Source organism: Mus pahari, chromosome X (genome assembly GCF_900095145.1).
Source record: "Mus pahari chromosome X, PAHARI_EIJ_v1.1, whole genome shotgun sequence".
Classification (NCBI taxonomy): Eukaryota; Metazoa; Chordata; class Mammalia; order Rodentia; family Muridae; genus Mus; species Mus pahari.
This window is the reverse complement of record NC_034613.1, coordinates 120,681,928-120,701,330: the sequence shown is the minus strand read 5'-3', so window position 1 is coordinate 120,701,330 and position 19,403 is coordinate 120,681,928. Positions and strand designations below refer to the sequence as shown.

Genomic DNA, 19,403 nt, shown 5'->3' with positions numbered 1-19,403 from the left:
TCCATTGTGTAAATGTACCACATTTTCTGTATCCATTCCTCTATTGAGGGGCATCTGGGTTCTTTCCAGCTTCTGGCTATTATAAATAAGGCTGCTATGAACATAGTGGAGCATGTGTCCTTATTACTATTTGGAACCTCTTCTGGGTATATGCCCAGAAGAGGTCTTGCTGGGTCCTCCGGTAGTACTATGTCCAATTTTCTGATGAACCGCCAGACTGATTTCCAAAGTGGTTGTACATTGCTTTCCTTTTCAAAAAGGTGTCACAGTCTAAAAGTAGATGATGAGACTTTGCATGTCTGTATGGATGTACAACTCTGCCCCTGGAAAAGACAAATGTCCACTGATCATGTAAGGTAGTGCCTCCATTGTATGTTCCATGGGCGACTACAATGGGAATTTATGGAAAGGTCTATGGATGAGCTTCTGTAGAGCCAATGAGCTCTATAAGATGACATAACACTCTGTGTATGTGTATTTTAATGGACTTGGTCTGAATTATTGATTACTTGTTGAGCTATGTACACATTAATCACAGTCTTGAGTTTTGAATGGCGACTTAAACATTTTCAAGGAGGTATGGAAGGGGAAGATATCATCTCATTCTCACTTTGTAAGATGGCAATGATTAAATCCCCAACACACACAGAGAGGCCCAGAGAGGCAGTTTTTATTTTGCAGCATCTAGCACAGACCTGTGATGAGTATTAGTAAAGTACTAGCTAACCTGGGGGAAATCCTGCCCATTATAGACTTTGCTTGCAAGTAATGGAGGCCATAGTAGTTCTGAGAACACAAAATGGAAATCATGGGAATACAAATGAGTATCAGGTTTCAAAGCAGAAATAGCTCACTAAAAGGACACTTGGTATCAACAATTCTGAGATGACTTCACTAAAATACAGATGTGCAGAAGGCTTAAACCCATCTGATGGCGAGTTCTTGTACATCACATTTAAATTCATGTACAGACTCTTAAGCAACCCTAGAGAGCAGAAACACCTAGCTTTCTTCTTCATTTATATATTCTTTTATTTAAAAGTAGTACATTGAATTAATATTTAAAATAAAGTGCTATAAATATATGTGGGAAAATACTGACATTTAACCAATCCTCATCTTTCATCACCTCGACACTAAGTTAAGCTACTGCTAAAAACTTGGAAACTAAACTTGAAATTCATTCCAAGCTTATTTACATTATATTATATCAATTTTACTTGTTTTTAAAATAAACGCCATCACATAACTTGGAAATTCACTATTTGGTACTTACCATCTGGTTTGTAGTTATATCAATATCATTACACATGGATTGACCTTATTCTTTGTAAGTATTGCAGAATATTACTCACAGATAAGAATGTATAATAAATCTATCTACTCCCTTACTGATATTTAGTTTATTTCCAATTGTATGCCATATGAAATCAAAGCGTGTTTGTATTCTTCTTGCTGTGTTTGTGTACGTCTGTGTATAGGCAAACATGCATGCTTTCTGAAGAATTAGAAGCCTTATAGAATACATATTTAAAACTTTTTGCAGCTCCTGTTGAATTGCCAACCTGCAAAGTCACACAAAGTTTCCACTTCTGATGATAATGGATGAAAGATGCATTAGATCTGTTCAGGAAAATAGGAATCTTCCTGTTCCTGGCAATTACATGTGAATATATCCATTTTGTGCTTGAAATGTCAATAGATCTCCTAGTAGTACATAATTTTCAATAAACACAAGCTATGGTTCTTAATCAAAGCCAAACATTTTAGAGCTAGAATGGACCTAAACATTTGTCAAAGGTTTACTGTACCTACAAATAAGAGGAAAAAGCTTGAATTCTGGGTCATAATTGCCAATGCCATTTACAACCTCAGAAATTGGCTCTAAAAGCATCAAATAGTTAAATGAGTGCCTAAATAAGTTTTGTCTTATCATCTGCAGGGGATGAAATACTTACACCACAGAGAATTTATTCACGGGAGGCTAAAGTCTCGGAACTGTGTGGTAGATGGGCGTTTTGTCCTAAAAGTGACAGATTATGGCTTTAATGACATTTTAGAAATGCTGAGACTCTCTGAAGAGGAACCTTCTGAAGAAGGTAAGCAATGAATTGTACCCTCAGATGTACACAAGGTAACTTCAAGGTTCAAATGAAACTATGCATAGAATTAAAGCCTTTAGAGTGATTTCAACTCCTCACTTTTGTTGAAAAATCCAGCCTCATTTCCAAGCCAAGGGACTTGAATGAAGTCTGCATGCTGTAACCTCAGCCCAGCCTTTCCTTCCAAACAAAGCCATTGCAATAATGTTCAGTCCCTGCTGAGGCAGGATTAGGTTGTATTGTTTAGACACCCCAGCAGTCCCTGGAGAATCTTGCTGAGTGCTAGGCACACAGTAGGCACTCAATAAATACTTGTCAGATTGAATGGAGAGTAATTTAGAAGCTGGACCCCCATGAAGTATATTCTCCAATGGGATGTCACTAGAGCGTATCAGTACCACGTCTTTCAGAGAGAAAGAAGCAAGGGGGCAGCCCCCTGCAAATGATGGGTAGTGTGTATGGCTTCAGAGAGAGCGACAGACTTTAAGTAAGCAGGCATGCTTGTGACATCCATTTTGTGGTTTTGTCTTCTGTCTAGTGCACCAGTAGCAGCACTAAGAATGCCTGGCAGACTCCTAACACATCAAAGCTCAAAGCAAAATCTGAGGTGTGGGAGAACAACAGATAATCCCCGAAAGACAGGAGGGTAGAAAATGGTGGCCTTACATATTTTAAAACTGCCAACTTCCCTACAAGAACAATAAAAGACAGAGAGTCACATGGCCAGATAGAGAGCCGGTCTTTGAGGGCATCATATCTCCACTTCCCCAAATGTGTGCAACACTAAACTGTAGGAGTCCATTTAACTCTCCCATCCACAGATGAGAGAACGGAGGTTCCTGAGTTACTCAAACCGCACAGCGACTTCACAGCAATTCAACACCCAGTCAGCAAATCCCAATTTTCTCTTTCTCTGTCCATTCACGTTCTGAAGGAGTTGAAAGTCTTGAAAATCATAGTGACAACTGTGATATTTTCCCTCTCTCGCTCCCTCTTCCCCCACCCCATCCCTGACATAGCTGTGCGGTAATTACTTGTCTAATTCTAGTCTGGATGCCTAGTTTGCCATTTGCCTTGCTTTACCATACGGTGTTGGGATAAGAGCTGCAGAAATGACAGGTACTTAGCATTCTATAAACATTAGACATCTAGAAAAAGTAAAATGTAATACTTTTCCAGAGTTCCATTTCACGTTTATTTCACAGACTGGCAAAACTTTCAACCTTAGGGACATCTGATTTTAACCTGGGGAAAGGATATCTTTTGTCTGTGTGGCTGTGCCTCTGTTGGTACCTATGCCTCTGTGTGCCTCCGTGTATGTGTGTGTGAGTGGGTGTGCACTGTCTACTGTTTCTGTCTGTATCTTGGTTTCTCACTCTTATTTTACTTCACTCTCCAAACTGCAGCCTATTTTTCACATGCTGTACCCAGAGTGAACTTTCTAGACTGCAAATCCGATTTTGTTATAGGTGTCCCTCACTGAATGGCTTTTTATTGCCCTTAGGGTAAAGTTCAAATTCCTTTACATGACATATGAGTCTTCTTTGGTATGAGCTTAATACCAACATCTTCTATCTCTCTGACCCAGCTCTGCTGAAGTCCTTCAGGTTGTTTATGTATGTCCAGCTCCCTCTACCTGTGCTTTCTGCCTGGGGTACTCATCAGCCTTTCTCATCAGCATAAACATTTATGTGAGCATAGCTAAGTTCTCCTCCTTTAGTGCTGCTGCATCCAGTGGTTTCTTATGACTCCTTATGCCCAGCTAAGCTGTTCTCTTCAAGATCTTTAAGGTCAATAAAATTCATTGTGGATTTGTACTTTGTTTGTAATACTTCGTTCAGCTGTCTTTTCCCCACACCCAAACTATAATCTCTGTGGAGGTAAGAAGCAGGTTTGAGTTCACAGTTTCTGGTAGAATAAATATTCATGAGATTAGCAAATGAATGAGATGAAGTAAAATGTTGAAACTGATATCCTTCCTTAAAAGATGAGGCTTATAGGACCTTACAATTGAACAATCTTTGAAGGTCATCTGGCTCAACTTCTGCTTGGAGATTTTGAGAAAACTGAGTAAAGAAAACTGACTAGTGGGCAAGCTGGGATTAAAAAACCCAGGTCACTTGACTTCCAGTTCTGTATTTGTTTTAAATGCTATATAGTATCATGGTTCTTCAAAATTGACTTTACCAATACAATAAGCTCAGAGTTAGTAGTGGCTGCAGCTGACACAAAAGAAACCAAAATAATTTCTTCTAGCCTTTCTGACACCCCATGTCTAATGGTATCTAGTGGATATTTGAAAGTTAAAAACAAAACATAGTCCTTGTTGCTAGCATGTTCTCTCCCTGCACATTTAAAAGCATCAGAGAGGGAAACAAACAAATGGTCTGGTAAAAAGCTAGGTGATTAAACACGATCATTACCAAATAGTACTTTCAGAGAGCACCAGTGCCTATGTTGTTAATGGCTAAAATGAGCTTGTGTCTGGACTACAGTCATACAGTTGAAACTGGACATTAATACACACTCATCCCCATCTTCCAACCCATCCCCCCTTCCTCAGGTCCATTCAGGCTTTCCTTCCTCAACCTCCTCTGCTTGAAATCTCACCTTCAGAGAGGGCATTCCTTTGACTAAAGGATCATTCTGTCATTTCTGTATTTTCGTGAATTTCAGTCTTTCTAGGGAAGGCGGTATAAGAGCAAAACCACTGCCATCATTGTACCGGAGACATTCATAAAAGTACGTGTTGGGTGGGGGAAGTCAGAAGTGTTTGTTACTTGAAAGCCAAAGTGAGATGACAGGTACAACAGGTACAGGAAAACTGAGTCTAGAAGTTCTTGTTCTAGCCTTTTCATCATAGTTGTCCAAAATTAAGGCTGCCTTCTCTTCCCTAGAATTTTACTAGCAAAACAAATCTCATGTTTTCTATTCACCTTCTTGCTTCATAGGAGCCTGTTTTCTGGGCTCCCATCCTCATATCCCCACATTAAACATGTTAGCTGTCACCAGCCCTAATCCTGGCCCTAGCTTCTGTACTCCTTAGCAGGCATTCTCCAGCCTTTCTAGATGAATTCAGCTAGCTCAGATGTTTGTTAGTTTAAATCAGAAGAAATTACCCAGATTCAACTATTGTTCAACTTACAGAACTGGTGATTTTTTAATACAGCTCAACAACAACAACAACAACAACAACAACAGTAACAACAGCAAAACCCCCAACTCCTCTTTTGGCTTTCCTCTTTATATTATCAAGGCATTTACTCCCAACTCCATCCTTCACAGATCCTCATAGAGGAGGTGCCTGACCTTGTCACTTTCATTTCTATTGTAACCCCAACTCCAGTATATTTGGTTCCTGGCTCTGCTGCCATGATATACCCCCACTCAGGTCCTTTTCACATCTGTGCAAGCTCTTACTGCACTTCCTAGCTGATAGCCCTGACTCCAGCCCTTCTTCTTGCATCCAGCTTGTGCAGGTTGCCAGATTAATCTTCCCAAACAGAGATTTCATCAAATCCCTCTTCAGCTCCAGCACCCCTACTGCCTTCTGTATTTACTCCAAATGCCTTCATTTGGCTCTCAGGGCCTCTCACCCTCTGCCCCCATTCTTCTAGCCACCCTCCCTACCCCCACCTCATCAAGCCTTTCTCCCTTCTCATTATTCCTTACCAGAGCCCTTCTCTTCAGCCCTTCACTAATCTGCTTACCACCTTCCCACCACCCGCAATTTTCTCCTTTCTGCCTCTTGTTCTGCACATACTGTTCTTGCTTCCTGCAAAGCCCTCACCTCTCAGCTCTAGAAGGTACACCCTTGACCTTCTTAATGAGCACATTTGAGATTTAACTTTTCCAGGAAGCCTTCCTGGATTAACCTAGCTAGTTCAGATGGTTGTTAGTTTAAATCTGATGAAACTACCCATATTTAAGTAATTGTGATTTTTATATAGCTCAACAACAACACACGCAGTTCTGCTTTTGATTTTCCCCTTTATATTATAAAAGTCGATTTCTTTATATATTAAGATGCCTGTGATGAAATGTTCCAATGTTCTGACTGCTAAAAGCTAAGAAAGGGAAGATAATATTTTTTACCATGCATAGGGCCTGAAGTCATCAGAACATAGCCATTATTCAAATTTGGTTTTTAATCAATTCATTTTCTTGTACTATACAGTAGTTCTTATCACTCGCTCTCTTGTATTGATTGCAATAAGGGATGTACATGGCTTTCTTGTCCTCTGGTCTGTGAACTCTTCTGCAGAGTGAAGGTTTGATTCATACTTGGAACCATTTTTCTACATAGTGCAGTGCCTGGTACATATTAGACACTCGATAAATATTTGCAGAACCAGGTAAGTAGCTGTGGTACCATTTTGCTCTTCAAGGAACACAGGAGGCCTGAGGATGTTCTAATCCTTTAAGAGAAGACCTGAAGAAAGCAAATTGTAAATCCCTGAGCTCTGGCACAATCAAATTAACAGATACATATAGATATTAGCTTGGAGCAAATCCATGGCAACCCGTCTGGCAGTGCCCTGGCCTTTTCATGGAAGCCTGCCAACTGCTACTTGCAGGCTCAAGAGAGCGAGAAAGCAAGCATCAGATAGTGTCTCTACTTCTGGTGTCCTGACCCTCCCCAAGCCTTTATACTGTGTCTTGCTTCATGGTTGTGGGAGGTAGAGAGAGTAGTATGTTTTCTTTCTTTGTGAATAATCCCTTAGATTAATAGATTCAGTCCCTGGGGGAGGGGGTGCTTGCATGCTAGTCTGTCTAATAAAAATATAACACAGTTAATAAAACAGCAGCCTTAGAGCCCTCTAGGGCATTGCAGATGTCAGTTAATCCTCCTTCCATTTATTAGATAATTCTTCCTTTGCAGAGTTGCTGTGGACGGCCCCCGAACTGTTAAGAGCCCCTGGGGGCATCAGGTTAGGGTCATTTGCAGGAGACGTCTATAGCTTTGCCATCATCATGCAAGAAGTGATGGTCCGGGGTGCTCCTTTCTGCATGATGGATCTGCCTGCCAAAGGTAAGCAGGAAGTGAGAAAAGGGCACTAAGGGCCCACTGTGTCCCATATCAGGTAGGCCAACCTAGACTGTCATGATTTGCTAGAAGACTGTTAACAGCCTGCTGGTCTGCAAAGAGCTAGTCTGTTTTGTGAACATAGGACTTGGAGTCAGACAGCTTTAGGCATGTGGAAGAAATTCCCTTACCCAGGAAGCTGGTCATTCTGTAAACATGGATAGAAATCAGGGGCTTTAGGACCTATATCATTTTTCTAGTCTGCATGATTCCCACTACACAATACCTCTGCTCCTCTGAGTTACTTCTTACCAAGGACTTTGGTATTGATCGTGATACTCTGTGATGTCAGTCTTTTCCCGTAGCATGTCATAGATGTTTTATGCCCGTCTCCCATAGAAATCTATGAATAAGATCTGTCAATGGTGAATAAAATAATTGCATGAAAGTTTTAGCAGGATAGCTGCATATTCTCAAAGTGTGAACTTACGAGATGCTTAGTAACTACAGATGGAAAAAAAATACTAAGTTTATAAGGTGAAGCTCCTGGTGACATCACCTTAACCAGATGATCAAGGTTACCATCACCTATAACAAGATATATCTATATCATATAGCCCCGATACAATGCACTAAGTATCCCACCTTTTTACTCTTTTGTACTAAGATAAGTATATCACTTTTGTTGTGTGCTGTTCTTGATGAAAACAACAACAACAAAAACAAAAGCAATGTAAACCTTAATCTAATCACTAGAGAACTTCAGATAAATCCTAGTTGAAGAATTCTACAAAATAACCAACCAGTAATGGGCATAGTGGCACAGTCCTGTAATCCTTATACTTGAGAGGCTGAGACGGGGGGGGGGATGTCAAGTTCCACGCCAGTGTGGACTATACAAATAAATAAATAACTGGTCAGTTCTTATCAAGTGTATCTAAATCATGAAAGACAGGAAAAGAAGACAGTTTGGAAGAGACTAAGACACAACGTTTGCATGCAGGAAAAAGATGTGGAACAGAAAAAAAATACATTAGCAAGAACACTGATGAAATCCAAGGAAGGGCTGTAGTAATAGTATTATACAAATGCCAGTGTCTTCAATTCTCTTTTGTGTTAACATTACAGTAATCCCAGTGGGAAGTATGCAGGCAATCACTGATGTACAATGATAACTTTTCTGCATGCCTAAATTTACTCAAAGTAAAAGGTTCTTAAAATGTAGGAAATGTTACTAAGTTACATAGCTGTGTTTTGCCTCAGTCAGCATTCCATATCACACCTTTGTTTAAAGCCCTCCAACTTTTCTTCACCTCCCTCTAGATGAAGTTCCTCATATGCCATGATGGCCCTTCATATTCCATCTCCTTCCTGCCTCTCTGAGTTTATCTCTTGTCACTTCTAGTATTCTAGTTAGTGCCTTGAGAGTCCATGGTTCCCCCAGCATTGTACTTTTTCCTGAGCCATTCATAATACCTAGAATTCTCACATTTCCTCTCCAACTGACCTCATCCAACTCTTGCCACCAACTCTGGAAATTCTCCTTTGACTTGTCCAGTGTGCGTTAGGTATCCCCCATCTGTCATTATCTGTAGCTATTTGTTCCAGCAAAAGCATCTGTAATAGTTTTCCTTGCTTATGTCCTTGGACTGTGAAATCCTCAAGAAAATGTACCATGCTGGGTGGGCTTTAGCAGAGAATGAGCCCAGTCAACGGCATGTGTTCTGATAAAAAGTGGACTTTTTTGAAAAGTCTGTTTTTCAAGAGGTTCATTGCTGCAGAATCTATGGCACTGAAAACCCCATTACAGGCTGCTCTGAGTTAAAGGAACCAAAGCTGTGCTGTACACGAAGCTGAGAAATGAGAAGCCAGAGCAGAACTCCTTCCATCATGTGTTAGGATATGCAGCAGCATTATTGAAGTGATACAGCCAATGCAGAGGTAGACAGAGAGGTCAAAGTTCGGTTGTCAATGTAGAAGTTAAAAGTTGGGGGGACTGGGGAAGAGGAGACCAGGGATGAGCAGTAATTCCAAATAGAGACCACAATAAAAAGCTTGGATTCTGTTGGCAATAGAAGTCAAGAAAGGATATTGAGTAAGAAAGTGACATGGCTAGATACATATTTTTAGAATGATTTGGAGAATCCAGAGTGCCTCCAGCTGATGAAACAGACAAATTCATTTGAGGCCCAGTATGAGTTGATGGGAACATTGGGAACTAAGGATTTTCTTCTATTTATACCGAGTTTTCTGCTTTTGAAAGAACAAAATAAACAAAACAATTTAGTTTGTATAAACTAAGCCTTTGGCTAATAAAGACTTAGTCTATACGGGGTTCTATGATCTTACATTTGAGACCTGAGGCATTTGAAAGCAGGACAGTGGAATAAGTGGAGATTGCTTGAGTTCTCACCTAAACTCTGTTCACTACCCATGGGACCTTTGGTAAGTTCCATACTCTGTGTGCTCCAGTTTTACCATCTACAGAAAGAATCTGAGTGTTTACCTCATCCATTTGTGCTGAGCATCCAATAAAACAACACATGCCATGAGTACATTCCATAGCTTGGCATATGATAAGTGGCATTTATTTTTCAACACCCATGATTGTTCACTGTTATTCTAAATTCCCTTTGTTTAGTGATTATCCAGGACCCAATGCATAGATCTTGGCTGGATATAGCCTTACAGAGAAGGCTCAATGTCTTTGTTCTGGTAATTGTGAAGCTGAGGTGACTTGGGGACATTGAAGCTGCAGAATTGGAAGTGGCCTCAGATAAACCACATCTATAACTTAGCAGAAGCAGGATAACATGGTAACTCAATTATACTATGATTCCAATTGATCTGTTTTTCACTCCTTTCTCAAAAGTTTGACACAGCCCTTTCGGAGATGTAGTCAACATTAAAGCTACCTAAGGAGAAATCAAAGAGAAAGTCTCTTCATATTTTCTCCTGAAAAATCCCTCTCTTGGCTGAAACTCATGATTCATAAACTTTTCTCTTTTGTGCCTTGTCAGAAATCATAGACAGACTTAAAATGCCTCCCCCTGTGTACAGACCCGTGGTTTCTCCTGAGTATGCCCCTGCAGAGTGTCTCCAGCTGATGAAGCAGTGTTGGGCTGAGGTTTCAGAACAGCGACCAACTTTTGATGAAATATTTAACCAGGTAAGTCTATTAGCATAATCACGATTCAGTAGTTAGCCTCTCTGGGACTATACTCGCTGGGGCTTATGGAAGGGGCTTCCTTCCATAAGGGAGAAAGGACATTCCACTTTCAAAAGCAGCCCAGGACTGACTTTGAGGTCCTTAAGCCAAAAAAATAAATAAATAAATCACTGGTACATCCTCTACAAGCCCAATATTTAGTTCTGGTGCTCTTCTGTGCCCAATTATTTTTTCTGAGCCATCCAAAATTTGCTGTGATCGGCCAGTCAATGATGTAATCAAAGTGCCAGTCATTTGTAAGAACTAGCATTGGAACTGTTGCTCATGAATATCACGGGCACATGTTGGTCTCACATAGCTATGTTTCTATAAAAGTTTCTAGAGAATGCTGATGTGGACTGTTTAAAATCTAAATTTTAGATGATGCCCACTTGTTTTTGTAGGCTCAGAAAAACAGTAGAAGATTTCTTAGGTTCCCTGAGAGCTACTGAAAAAAAAAATGGGTTCATGAAAAGTGATGACCCCTCTCTTTAAGATACTGCATTTCTAAAGAGTGTGAGCTAGGAAGAGGGTGGAAGAAAAGACAGAGTTCCTCTGTCACTGCATACAGTCTAAACTCTGTTCACTTGCCCACTACAGAAATTGTGGGTATTGCCCATGAATGCTATGTCAGCTCTGGAAGCTTAGCTAGAGTCCAACACTGAGGTGTTCTATGACTGGCAGGTATCTGAGGTGGAAAAGAGAAAGGCTTTGACTGAAAGCCTGAAAGGGTTCTGCTTTTGAAGTCATCCGTGTCTTCCAGCTAACAATACTTCCATTAGTCTGGCTGGAGTTCTTGAGGACACTCTAACAGGTGTTCAATGGTATGGAAAAATCAAAGGACCATGAAGGTCACATTTCTAAAAACTTATCATGAGGCAGGAGGAAAAACCATTTGTCCTTGTGTTGGTGCTGAAGATGTTATTTCAGAAGGCAGCAGTGAAGTAGCTGATAGACAGGAGAAGTGCCCCTCATGCGACTTTCAAACAAAACATTACTGGGGCTCCCTTCACTAAAATGCTTTACTGGAAGTTTATTCTGTCTAATGACAAGAGTACGCTCCTTTCTTTTTGCATCTAATATACCTTAAATGCACAGAGATTAATGAACTTCTCTAAGTGAGGCTATAGGGGGAGCTCAGGGGATTCAAACTGGCTGATGGATCTTGGTGGACTTATAGATGTGCACAGAGTTTAGAAGGAGCCTCCTATTGTCCACTTTGGGACAAGGAGTTCTATGCAGAGCATTTGTGGCCATGTGGTATGAAGTTTGTCTTCTCAACAAAGCCACTGCCAATCTTTACTGGTTATGATCATGGTAACTAAAGTACCATTGAGGAAGCTACCCATTCATTAGTAAAATGCTTATGTTAATAAGTGCACAAGGTCCCAAGAGGGTATATTGGACAGTCACACCACGCAGCTACCTCTTAGGAGTCAGAGAAGCTGAATATCTACGTGACCCTGACTGATATGAAAGGCAAGTACTAGATGGAACCATTTCATCTTATATCCCATGATAAGAAGTAGAGGAACATCTATGTTATATTTTGAACACTCTAAGTAGTCAAGACCCTCTTCGATGATACTGTATCACTTGAGCATAAGGGTAATTTCATGGGTTGAAAACGTGTATGATTCCCAGCAGCCACAATAGAGTTCGGGTTTTGTGACTGTATATGGGATGGATCCCCAGGTGGGGCAGTCTCTGGATGGCCTTTCCTTCAGTCTCTGCTCCACATTTTGTCTCCATATTTCCTCCTGTGAGTATTTTGTTCTCCCTTCTAAGAAGCACTGAAGCATCCTCACTTTAGTCTTCCTTCTTTTTGAGCATCATGTGATTTGTAAATTGAATCTTGGGTATTCCCAGCATCTGGGCTAATATCCACTCATTAGTGAGTGCATACTGTATGTGTTCTTTTGTAACTGGGTTAACTTACTCATTTGCCTGTGAATTTCACAAAAGTATTGTTTTTAATAGCTGAATAGTATTCCATTGTGTAAATGTACCACATTTTCTGTATCCATTCCTCTGTTGAGGGACTTCTAGGTTGTTTCAAGATTGATATAGCTGTCTCCTGAGAGGCTCTGCCAGAGCCTGACAAATACAGAGGCAGATGCTCACAGCCAAACATTGGACTGAGCATGGGGTCTCTGATGGTAGAGTTGGAGAAGGGACTGAAGGAGCTGAGGGTGTTTGCAGCCCCATGGGGGAAGCTTGTGCTCAGACTTGAAAGAACCAGAAAAATTGGGGGAACTGCTTTGGGGTTAGGGGTGGAAAGTGCTCTGTGAATGCACCAGGGTGACAATAAGACTGGGTGTTGATCTCCCCTATTTATATCTGGGCTCATTTTTCCTGGTGTGACACTTCAGAGGAAAAAGATGGTTGCTCTATCATTACTGAGTTTGGACCCCAAGCAGTCACAGAGGCTCTTCTTTCTCCTTTACTTTCAGTTTAAAACTTTCAACAAAGGGAAAAAGACTAATATTATTGATTCTATGCTTCGGATGTTGGAGCAGTATTCTAGCAACTTAGAAGATTTGATCCGGGAACGGACTGAAGAACTGGAAATTGAAAAACAGAAAACGGAAAAGCTTCTAACACAGATGCTACCACTGTATGTGTGAATGCCCGAGGAGTGTGAATGCTTGTCACAGTGTGCTCCATTTTAAAAAAGAAGAAAAAGTTACTCACCAACTAACTGCTCCCTCCCCCTATCCTCCACCCTCTCTATTCCCAGTGGTTTTGAGTCACACCTTCAAATCAAAGTAGAATTGGAAAGCCAGGAAGCAGAGCATGCATCCTAATTCCTTTCTTCCTGTGGAACATGATGGTCATTTCAGCTTTGGCATTGGACATGATTTTTCTATATGTCATTTCGTGACAGAGCCAAGAAGGTGGCCAATTTAAAACAAAACAAAATAGGCAGCTTTTTGAGTTCCTATAGGAATGAAGCAGGCCTATTGTTTCCAGGGGACTTTCTCCCTTATCTGTGGGTAGAATTTCCATTTCCTCCCCCAAGTAGTAGCATGCTTGTTAATGAGATCATTGTGGAACTAGACTCATGGAAAACTTACCATCTGGGAACATTTCCCAAAGAAAGAGGGTAAGGTAGAAGTCCCACGAGCTGAAGGAATTCTATGGGGACAGAGACAAGATCTTTCTTTTCTAGTACCCATCTCAGCACCTGAAGCATATATATTCAATATATATATATATATATATATATATATATATATATATATATTAATGCTCTATCCAGATGAAACTCTTTCTCGTTATGTAGCTGACAGTGATTTTTAGAGAATTTGTCTTTAGTGTGTAGCACATAAGGAAGCTAATCTCTACTTAGGAATATCTATTTCTCCTTTTCAGATCAGTTGCTGAATCCCTCAAAAAGGGCTGTACAGTTGAACCTGAGGGATTTGACTTGGTCACCTTGTATTTCAGTGACATTGTGGGCTTCACCACCATCTCAGCCATGAGTGAGCCCATTGAAGTGGTGGACCTTCTGAATGACCTGTACACACTCTTTGATGCCATCATTGGCAGTCATGATGTCTATAAGGTAGGTGAATTAGTAAACTAGTGCTTTCTAGCATGAAACTTTTTACATGGGATTTATCTATGTGTATTCCAAAATTGAAGGATGTGGTTTTATAGAATGTTGTCTTTTAGGAAAGGTTTCTCTTGAGATATTTTCTACAGTTATGACTAAGAAGAGGTTAAGATGGGGAGACCTATTGGACTAAGAATAGGTTAAGATGGGAAGGCACTGCAGTTCATTGGGTGACTCTGAACAACATAGCAAATATTGTGCTGGTTAATGAAAAGGATATAGAAATATTGGCAATTTTCTCATAGTTGATGGTTGCTACAGAGTACATCTTGGTAAAGTTCGTGTTGATATGATACATGTCATGAAAAATTTTATCCTCTCCTTAGGTATTGTTTTTAGACAAGAAGGAACATAGCATTATATCAGAGTACTCTTACAAATGTAACTTTTGGGAATTGATACAGGGTAACCCAAAGTACACCTATTGATCTGAAGTTTGAGGAAATACCCACTTACCATATTCCTTCCCTCCAGCCTAGTTATACTCTATTTTTAAAAATAACCAAAGTTTACAGAATATGAGGAGATGGCAGCTGACTCCTTTCCTCTTTTTTTTGGTACTATGATTCTTTACTATTATTCTTTGTACATGGTATATTTATTATCTCTATGTACAAAATGACTAAAAATATCACAGTTCTGTAGAGACATTTCCATGCTGTTAAAAATACGGATAAAAGATTCCTTAGGTATCCCATTAGATAACTCTTCTGTCCCAGGAACCATGGAAAAGCTTCATTTATTGGATCCTTCACAATAGTCTCAAATGGTTCACCTCTCAAATCACATTGGGCAATGTATTTATCTTAGATTAGAAAGGTAGAGACCCTTACGGCTAAACTATGCAATCTAAATAGGGTTCAGAAATAGACATCATACCTGTCAATCAGCAGGAGCTGCAAACTAATCAAGAGTTGCACATGGAAACCACTGTGGAGGAAAAATCTATGGAATCAGGCTACCTGTCTTAACTTGTTGAACTCAAAGAAGCCTGAAGAGAAAAACAAATCACTGAAAGCTAATTCAGTTGAAACTAAAATCAAAGATGATTCAGTACGGGCAGTAACACAGCCACTAGTTTAATCAATCCAGCTGATTCTGCTCAGGCAATCATTGGGGGTCCTGGGGATGAAGCCATTAGCTATTTTGGTACTTCTTGGCTGTAATACAGAGTTAGCCGGCTGCTTTTAAGATGGAACAGGGCTGTCTGAATCCAAAAATGGAATCTAAATTTTCATTCTTGTTTATTAAAAACAACACAGGGCAAAGGAAATAAAAATCGAACCATCAGTAAGTCACCACACCCGTATGTATTTTCATCTTCCTTTCCTGTAAAATTGGAATCACCTCCCCTGGAACTTGATAATCTAAAATGGATGTGAGAAATCTACTGCAAAAGTTTGTGATTTGTTTGCACATTCGTTCCTTCAACTGCCCCATCTCAAACAGATCCTTTTCTATGCTTTTGCTTCCCTTGAACCATTCTTTGATGGATGTGTCCCGTAATTCTTCATGGCCATATGCACACGCTCATTTAGGCCAGATTTAGGGTTCTTTTAATGTTCTCAGATCATTAGGGTCTCTGGGGTGACAACTTATCAAAGCTAATTGATCAACTACCGTACTCTGATAATGGCCAGCCACTAACATACCATACCCCCATAGCATTTGCATTGTATCCGTTCCTTTTGTTCAGTCTGTCCTGTCTATTTGACAGCAGGAATCTTCCCTTCAAATCATACCAGAGCTGAGAGACTGAAAGCATACTGAAGTAAAAGTCCTACGGGGTAAATGCCCCAAATTATTAGTTATTTAGAAAGTCATGTGAGCTCTGTTGCTGGATCCAAAACTCCATTTTCAGGAAATGAATAATAATCATAGTCCTAAGATTGGTGCTTCAAGACATACTTTTTGTTGTGTTGGTGATGGTGATGATGACGGTAGTGGTAGATTGATTGTACTTAACCTGTGTTATCTCCTCATGACCAGTTTTAGGTGCTTTGATGTACACTACATTATTTAGTTCTAAAAATCCTATGAGCTAGGCACTGACATTATCTTATTTTAACGATGGGCACACTAGATGGAGCAAAGACAAAATAAGTGACCTTTCCCATGATTTTAAGTGGTGAATTTGAGATTCTACCCAAGGCAGTATGTCTCCAGAATTGTATTGATTTTTAGCTGTAATGAAACTCATAGTAAGCCAGTCTGATTGGCACACTTCGCAGAAGTCCTTTCAGTTTTATTTGAATTTATCTGAAAAGCTTCTACATATGAGCTATCTAGAAGAGTGAGCACACTCTCTGGGGGAAGATGAGGGGCAGGGACCTATTTCCAACAGAATCGTCAAAGACCAGAATTATTGCCTATCTTAGTTAGGGTGTCATTGCTGTGAAGAGACACTGTGACCATAGCAACTCTTATAAAGGACAACATTTCATTGGGACTTAGAATTTTAGAGTTTCAGTCCATTATCATCATGGTAGGAAACATGGCAGGCAGCCTGCAGGTAGACATGGTACTAGAGAAGGAGCTGAGCATTCTACATCTTCATCCAAAAGGAAGCCAGGAGCAGACTGCCTTCTGCAGGCAGCCAAGAGGAGGCTATCTTCCTCATGAAACAGACAGTGAGTGCTAGGAGACCTCAAAGGCCACCTCCACAGTGGCACACTTCCTCTAACAAGGCCATTTCTATTCCAACAAAGCCACACCTCCGAATAGTGCCCCTTCCCATGAGCCAATCATATTGAAGCCACTACATCGTTCCTCAAGTATATAGCAGTAGGAAAGGAAGAGGTAATTTGTGGGGAAAAACTCAGTTCTCCTAACTCAAAAGGCTTGTGAAACTGACTGTCATGTTAACATGACTAATTAGAGGGCCCCGACTCTTCTTGTTCTTCCTTTTCCTTCCCTATACTTCCCTCCACCCCAAGGCTGTCCATTTACCTAAAATTAGCTGGAGAAAGGCTTTCTCTCTGACAGTAGCTTGGGTAGATTTTCTGTGAATACTTTGCCAGGAGCATCTTAGGGGCAGTGCCACTATCCCTTCTCACAGGAATTTGTTGAACTTTGATATTTTCCTGGAGTCATTCAAATAGCCTTTGAAGTAGCTATATTTACTTTAGGATCCCTGGTTGTGAGGCCTATGCATCAGTATTTTAGCAGAGCTCCTTAAATGATTCTGATGTACAGCTAGGCCAATGAATTATAGACAGACCCACCCTGCTTTCCTCACTTTACATATGTGGCTTCTGTCACACTCCTGAAACCCCATGGGGTGGGGGAAGTCATATGAAGAGGTTGCCTGCTTGTTGATCTGACTTTTTATAATTCCCAGGTAGAGACCATTGGAGATGCCTACATGGTGGCCTCGGGCCTTCCCAAGAGGAATGGCAGTAGGCATGCAGCTGAGATCGCAAACATGTCCTTGGATATCCTGAGTTCTGTGGGTACTTTTAAGATGCGACACATGCCAGAGGTGCCAGTCCGAATTCGAATAGGCCTACACTCAGGTAAAAGAGAAGCTAGTGAAAGCAAGAGAAACCATTTCTATATGCCCCAAGGAAGGCTTAGAAGAGGAGGCAGAAATATGTAGCTGTCCTCTGATAGTGGAAATGTTTTACTCCTTTCTGCCTAGCCAAGTTTCCTTCGTTCCTCTACCACTTTACTGGGCACCACAGATGCTGCAGCCTAACCTTCTCATTCGGCACCACCATTTCTTTCTTTAACTATGCTACACTATCACCAAGTATTTGTGGTGTTTAAGATGATGTAATCAATTAATCAGAAGCATTTTTCTCCTGTACTCATCCCCTCTTGAACAAATATCTTCAAGTAACCCCCCCCCCATCATTTTTATTTAACTACTATATACCTGCTGGTGACTATAGACAATTTGTTTCTTTATTTTATAAACATATTTTTAGGACTTAAAATATAATTATACCACTTCTTTTTAACACTACAGTTCCAGCATAATTTTACCGTTACGTTTCACCTGTGTGTCAATCTTTCCTATGACATTTCCACAGAACTGTCTCATTTGGTCCTTAGACTCAACAACTCTAAAACAGAATTATTTTCTTTCCATATCATTGTCCTCTTATGTGTTTTATATTTCACTTAGTGTTACTGCCAATGAGATAATTATCATCTCAGAAGTCATTTTTGATTCTTTTCTCCCTCTCACCTTCAATACTGAACCAACTACTAGTTATTTTGTTTTATCTTCTTTTCTTTTCTTTTCTTTTATTGTGTATGTGTTTGTGCCACAGTGCTTGTGTCAAGGTCAGAGGACTATTTACAACACTTAGTTCTGTCCTTCTCTCATGTCAGGTTGTCAGACTTGGTGGCCACCATCTTGCCAGCCCCAACTACTACTTTTTAAAGCCTTTTGTCCGTTTGAATAACTTTTGAGACTGTTTGTGTTATCTTGTCAAAGTCTCCTCAAGTCTAGGCCACCAGCATCTCCTTCCTAGATTTATCATTGTACTAGCATCATTTTTGCTTCTACACCTGCCTCTATTTATCCTTTCCATAGCAACCAGCATAGTCCATGTTGTCTTACATATACTTCCACTAAATGTTACGCTCTTCGGCACCAGAACCATATCTTATTCCTGTATTTGCATTGAAAACTTAGCACATAACAGCTGACCACTCTTCTTCCTAAAAAACAAAAACAAACCAAAACCAAAACCAAAACCAAAACAAAACCCCCTTTGTTTGGTATCCCAATTATTTCAAATAAAACATATTTAAATTGTCAAACTCTCTTTTCCAACAAATGAGCACAAACTTAGAGCACCAGGCCAACTTAGTCATGGTAACCAATCAGACTGCCAACAAGTCTGTTGGATCTCTTTCATAATGTCTGTGTTTTAGGTCTCCACTTTGACTGCCTATATTACCCCATCACCTCATTTCCAAGGCCTTGTGTTTGATCGTATGACAGCAGATGCCTAAGGTTATCCACCCCCTTCAATGCATGCAATATACTGACTCAAGAGGAAAAGAGACAAAGATATTCTTCATATAACCATTTCTCAAAATTTTCTAGTGGGCCAAGGACCTTATTTTGTGAAACTCATTTAACTCAACCTGTTCTATAGTCTTTCCCCAGATGCCTGAACTGGTAGAATGTTTTCTCTAAGAACTCCCCCAAAGTCTAGGTATGATGAAATCCCAATCACAAACCTTTGATGTATGTCTCTTCTCTCTCTCTTTTTTTTTATTTTAATTTATTATTATTATTATTATTATTTTCTTTATTTACATTTCAAATGCTATCCCGAAAGTTCCCTATACCCCCCGCCCCTGCTCCCCCACCCACCCACTCCCACTACTTGGCCCAGGCCTTCCCATGTGCTGGGTCATATAAAGTTTGCAAGACCAAGGGGCCTCTCTTCCCAATGATGACCAATTAGGCCATCTTCTGCTACATAT

The 19,403-nt window shown here is 40.3% G+C and overlaps 1 protein-coding gene across 1 annotated transcript in view; it reads left to right on the top strand.

The window, feature by feature from the left end:
* Window positions 1-19,403, top strand: part of Gucy2f (guanylate cyclase 2F, retinal) — a 98,931-nt gene that overhangs the window by 59,775 nt on the left and 19,753 nt on the right. The window contains exons 10-15 of the mRNA XM_021188296.1: window positions 1,943-2,099; window positions 6,985-7,134; window positions 10,149-10,297; window positions 12,790-12,953; window positions 13,712-13,904; window positions 17,296-17,470. Coding sequence (XP_021043955.1) covers window positions 1,943-2,099; window positions 6,985-7,134; window positions 10,149-10,297; window positions 12,790-12,953; window positions 13,712-13,904; window positions 17,296-17,470 — 988 coding nt within the window. The remainder of the gene's footprint in view (window positions 1-1,942; window positions 2,100-6,984; window positions 7,135-10,148; window positions 10,298-12,789; window positions 12,954-13,711; window positions 13,905-17,295; window positions 17,471-19,403) is intronic.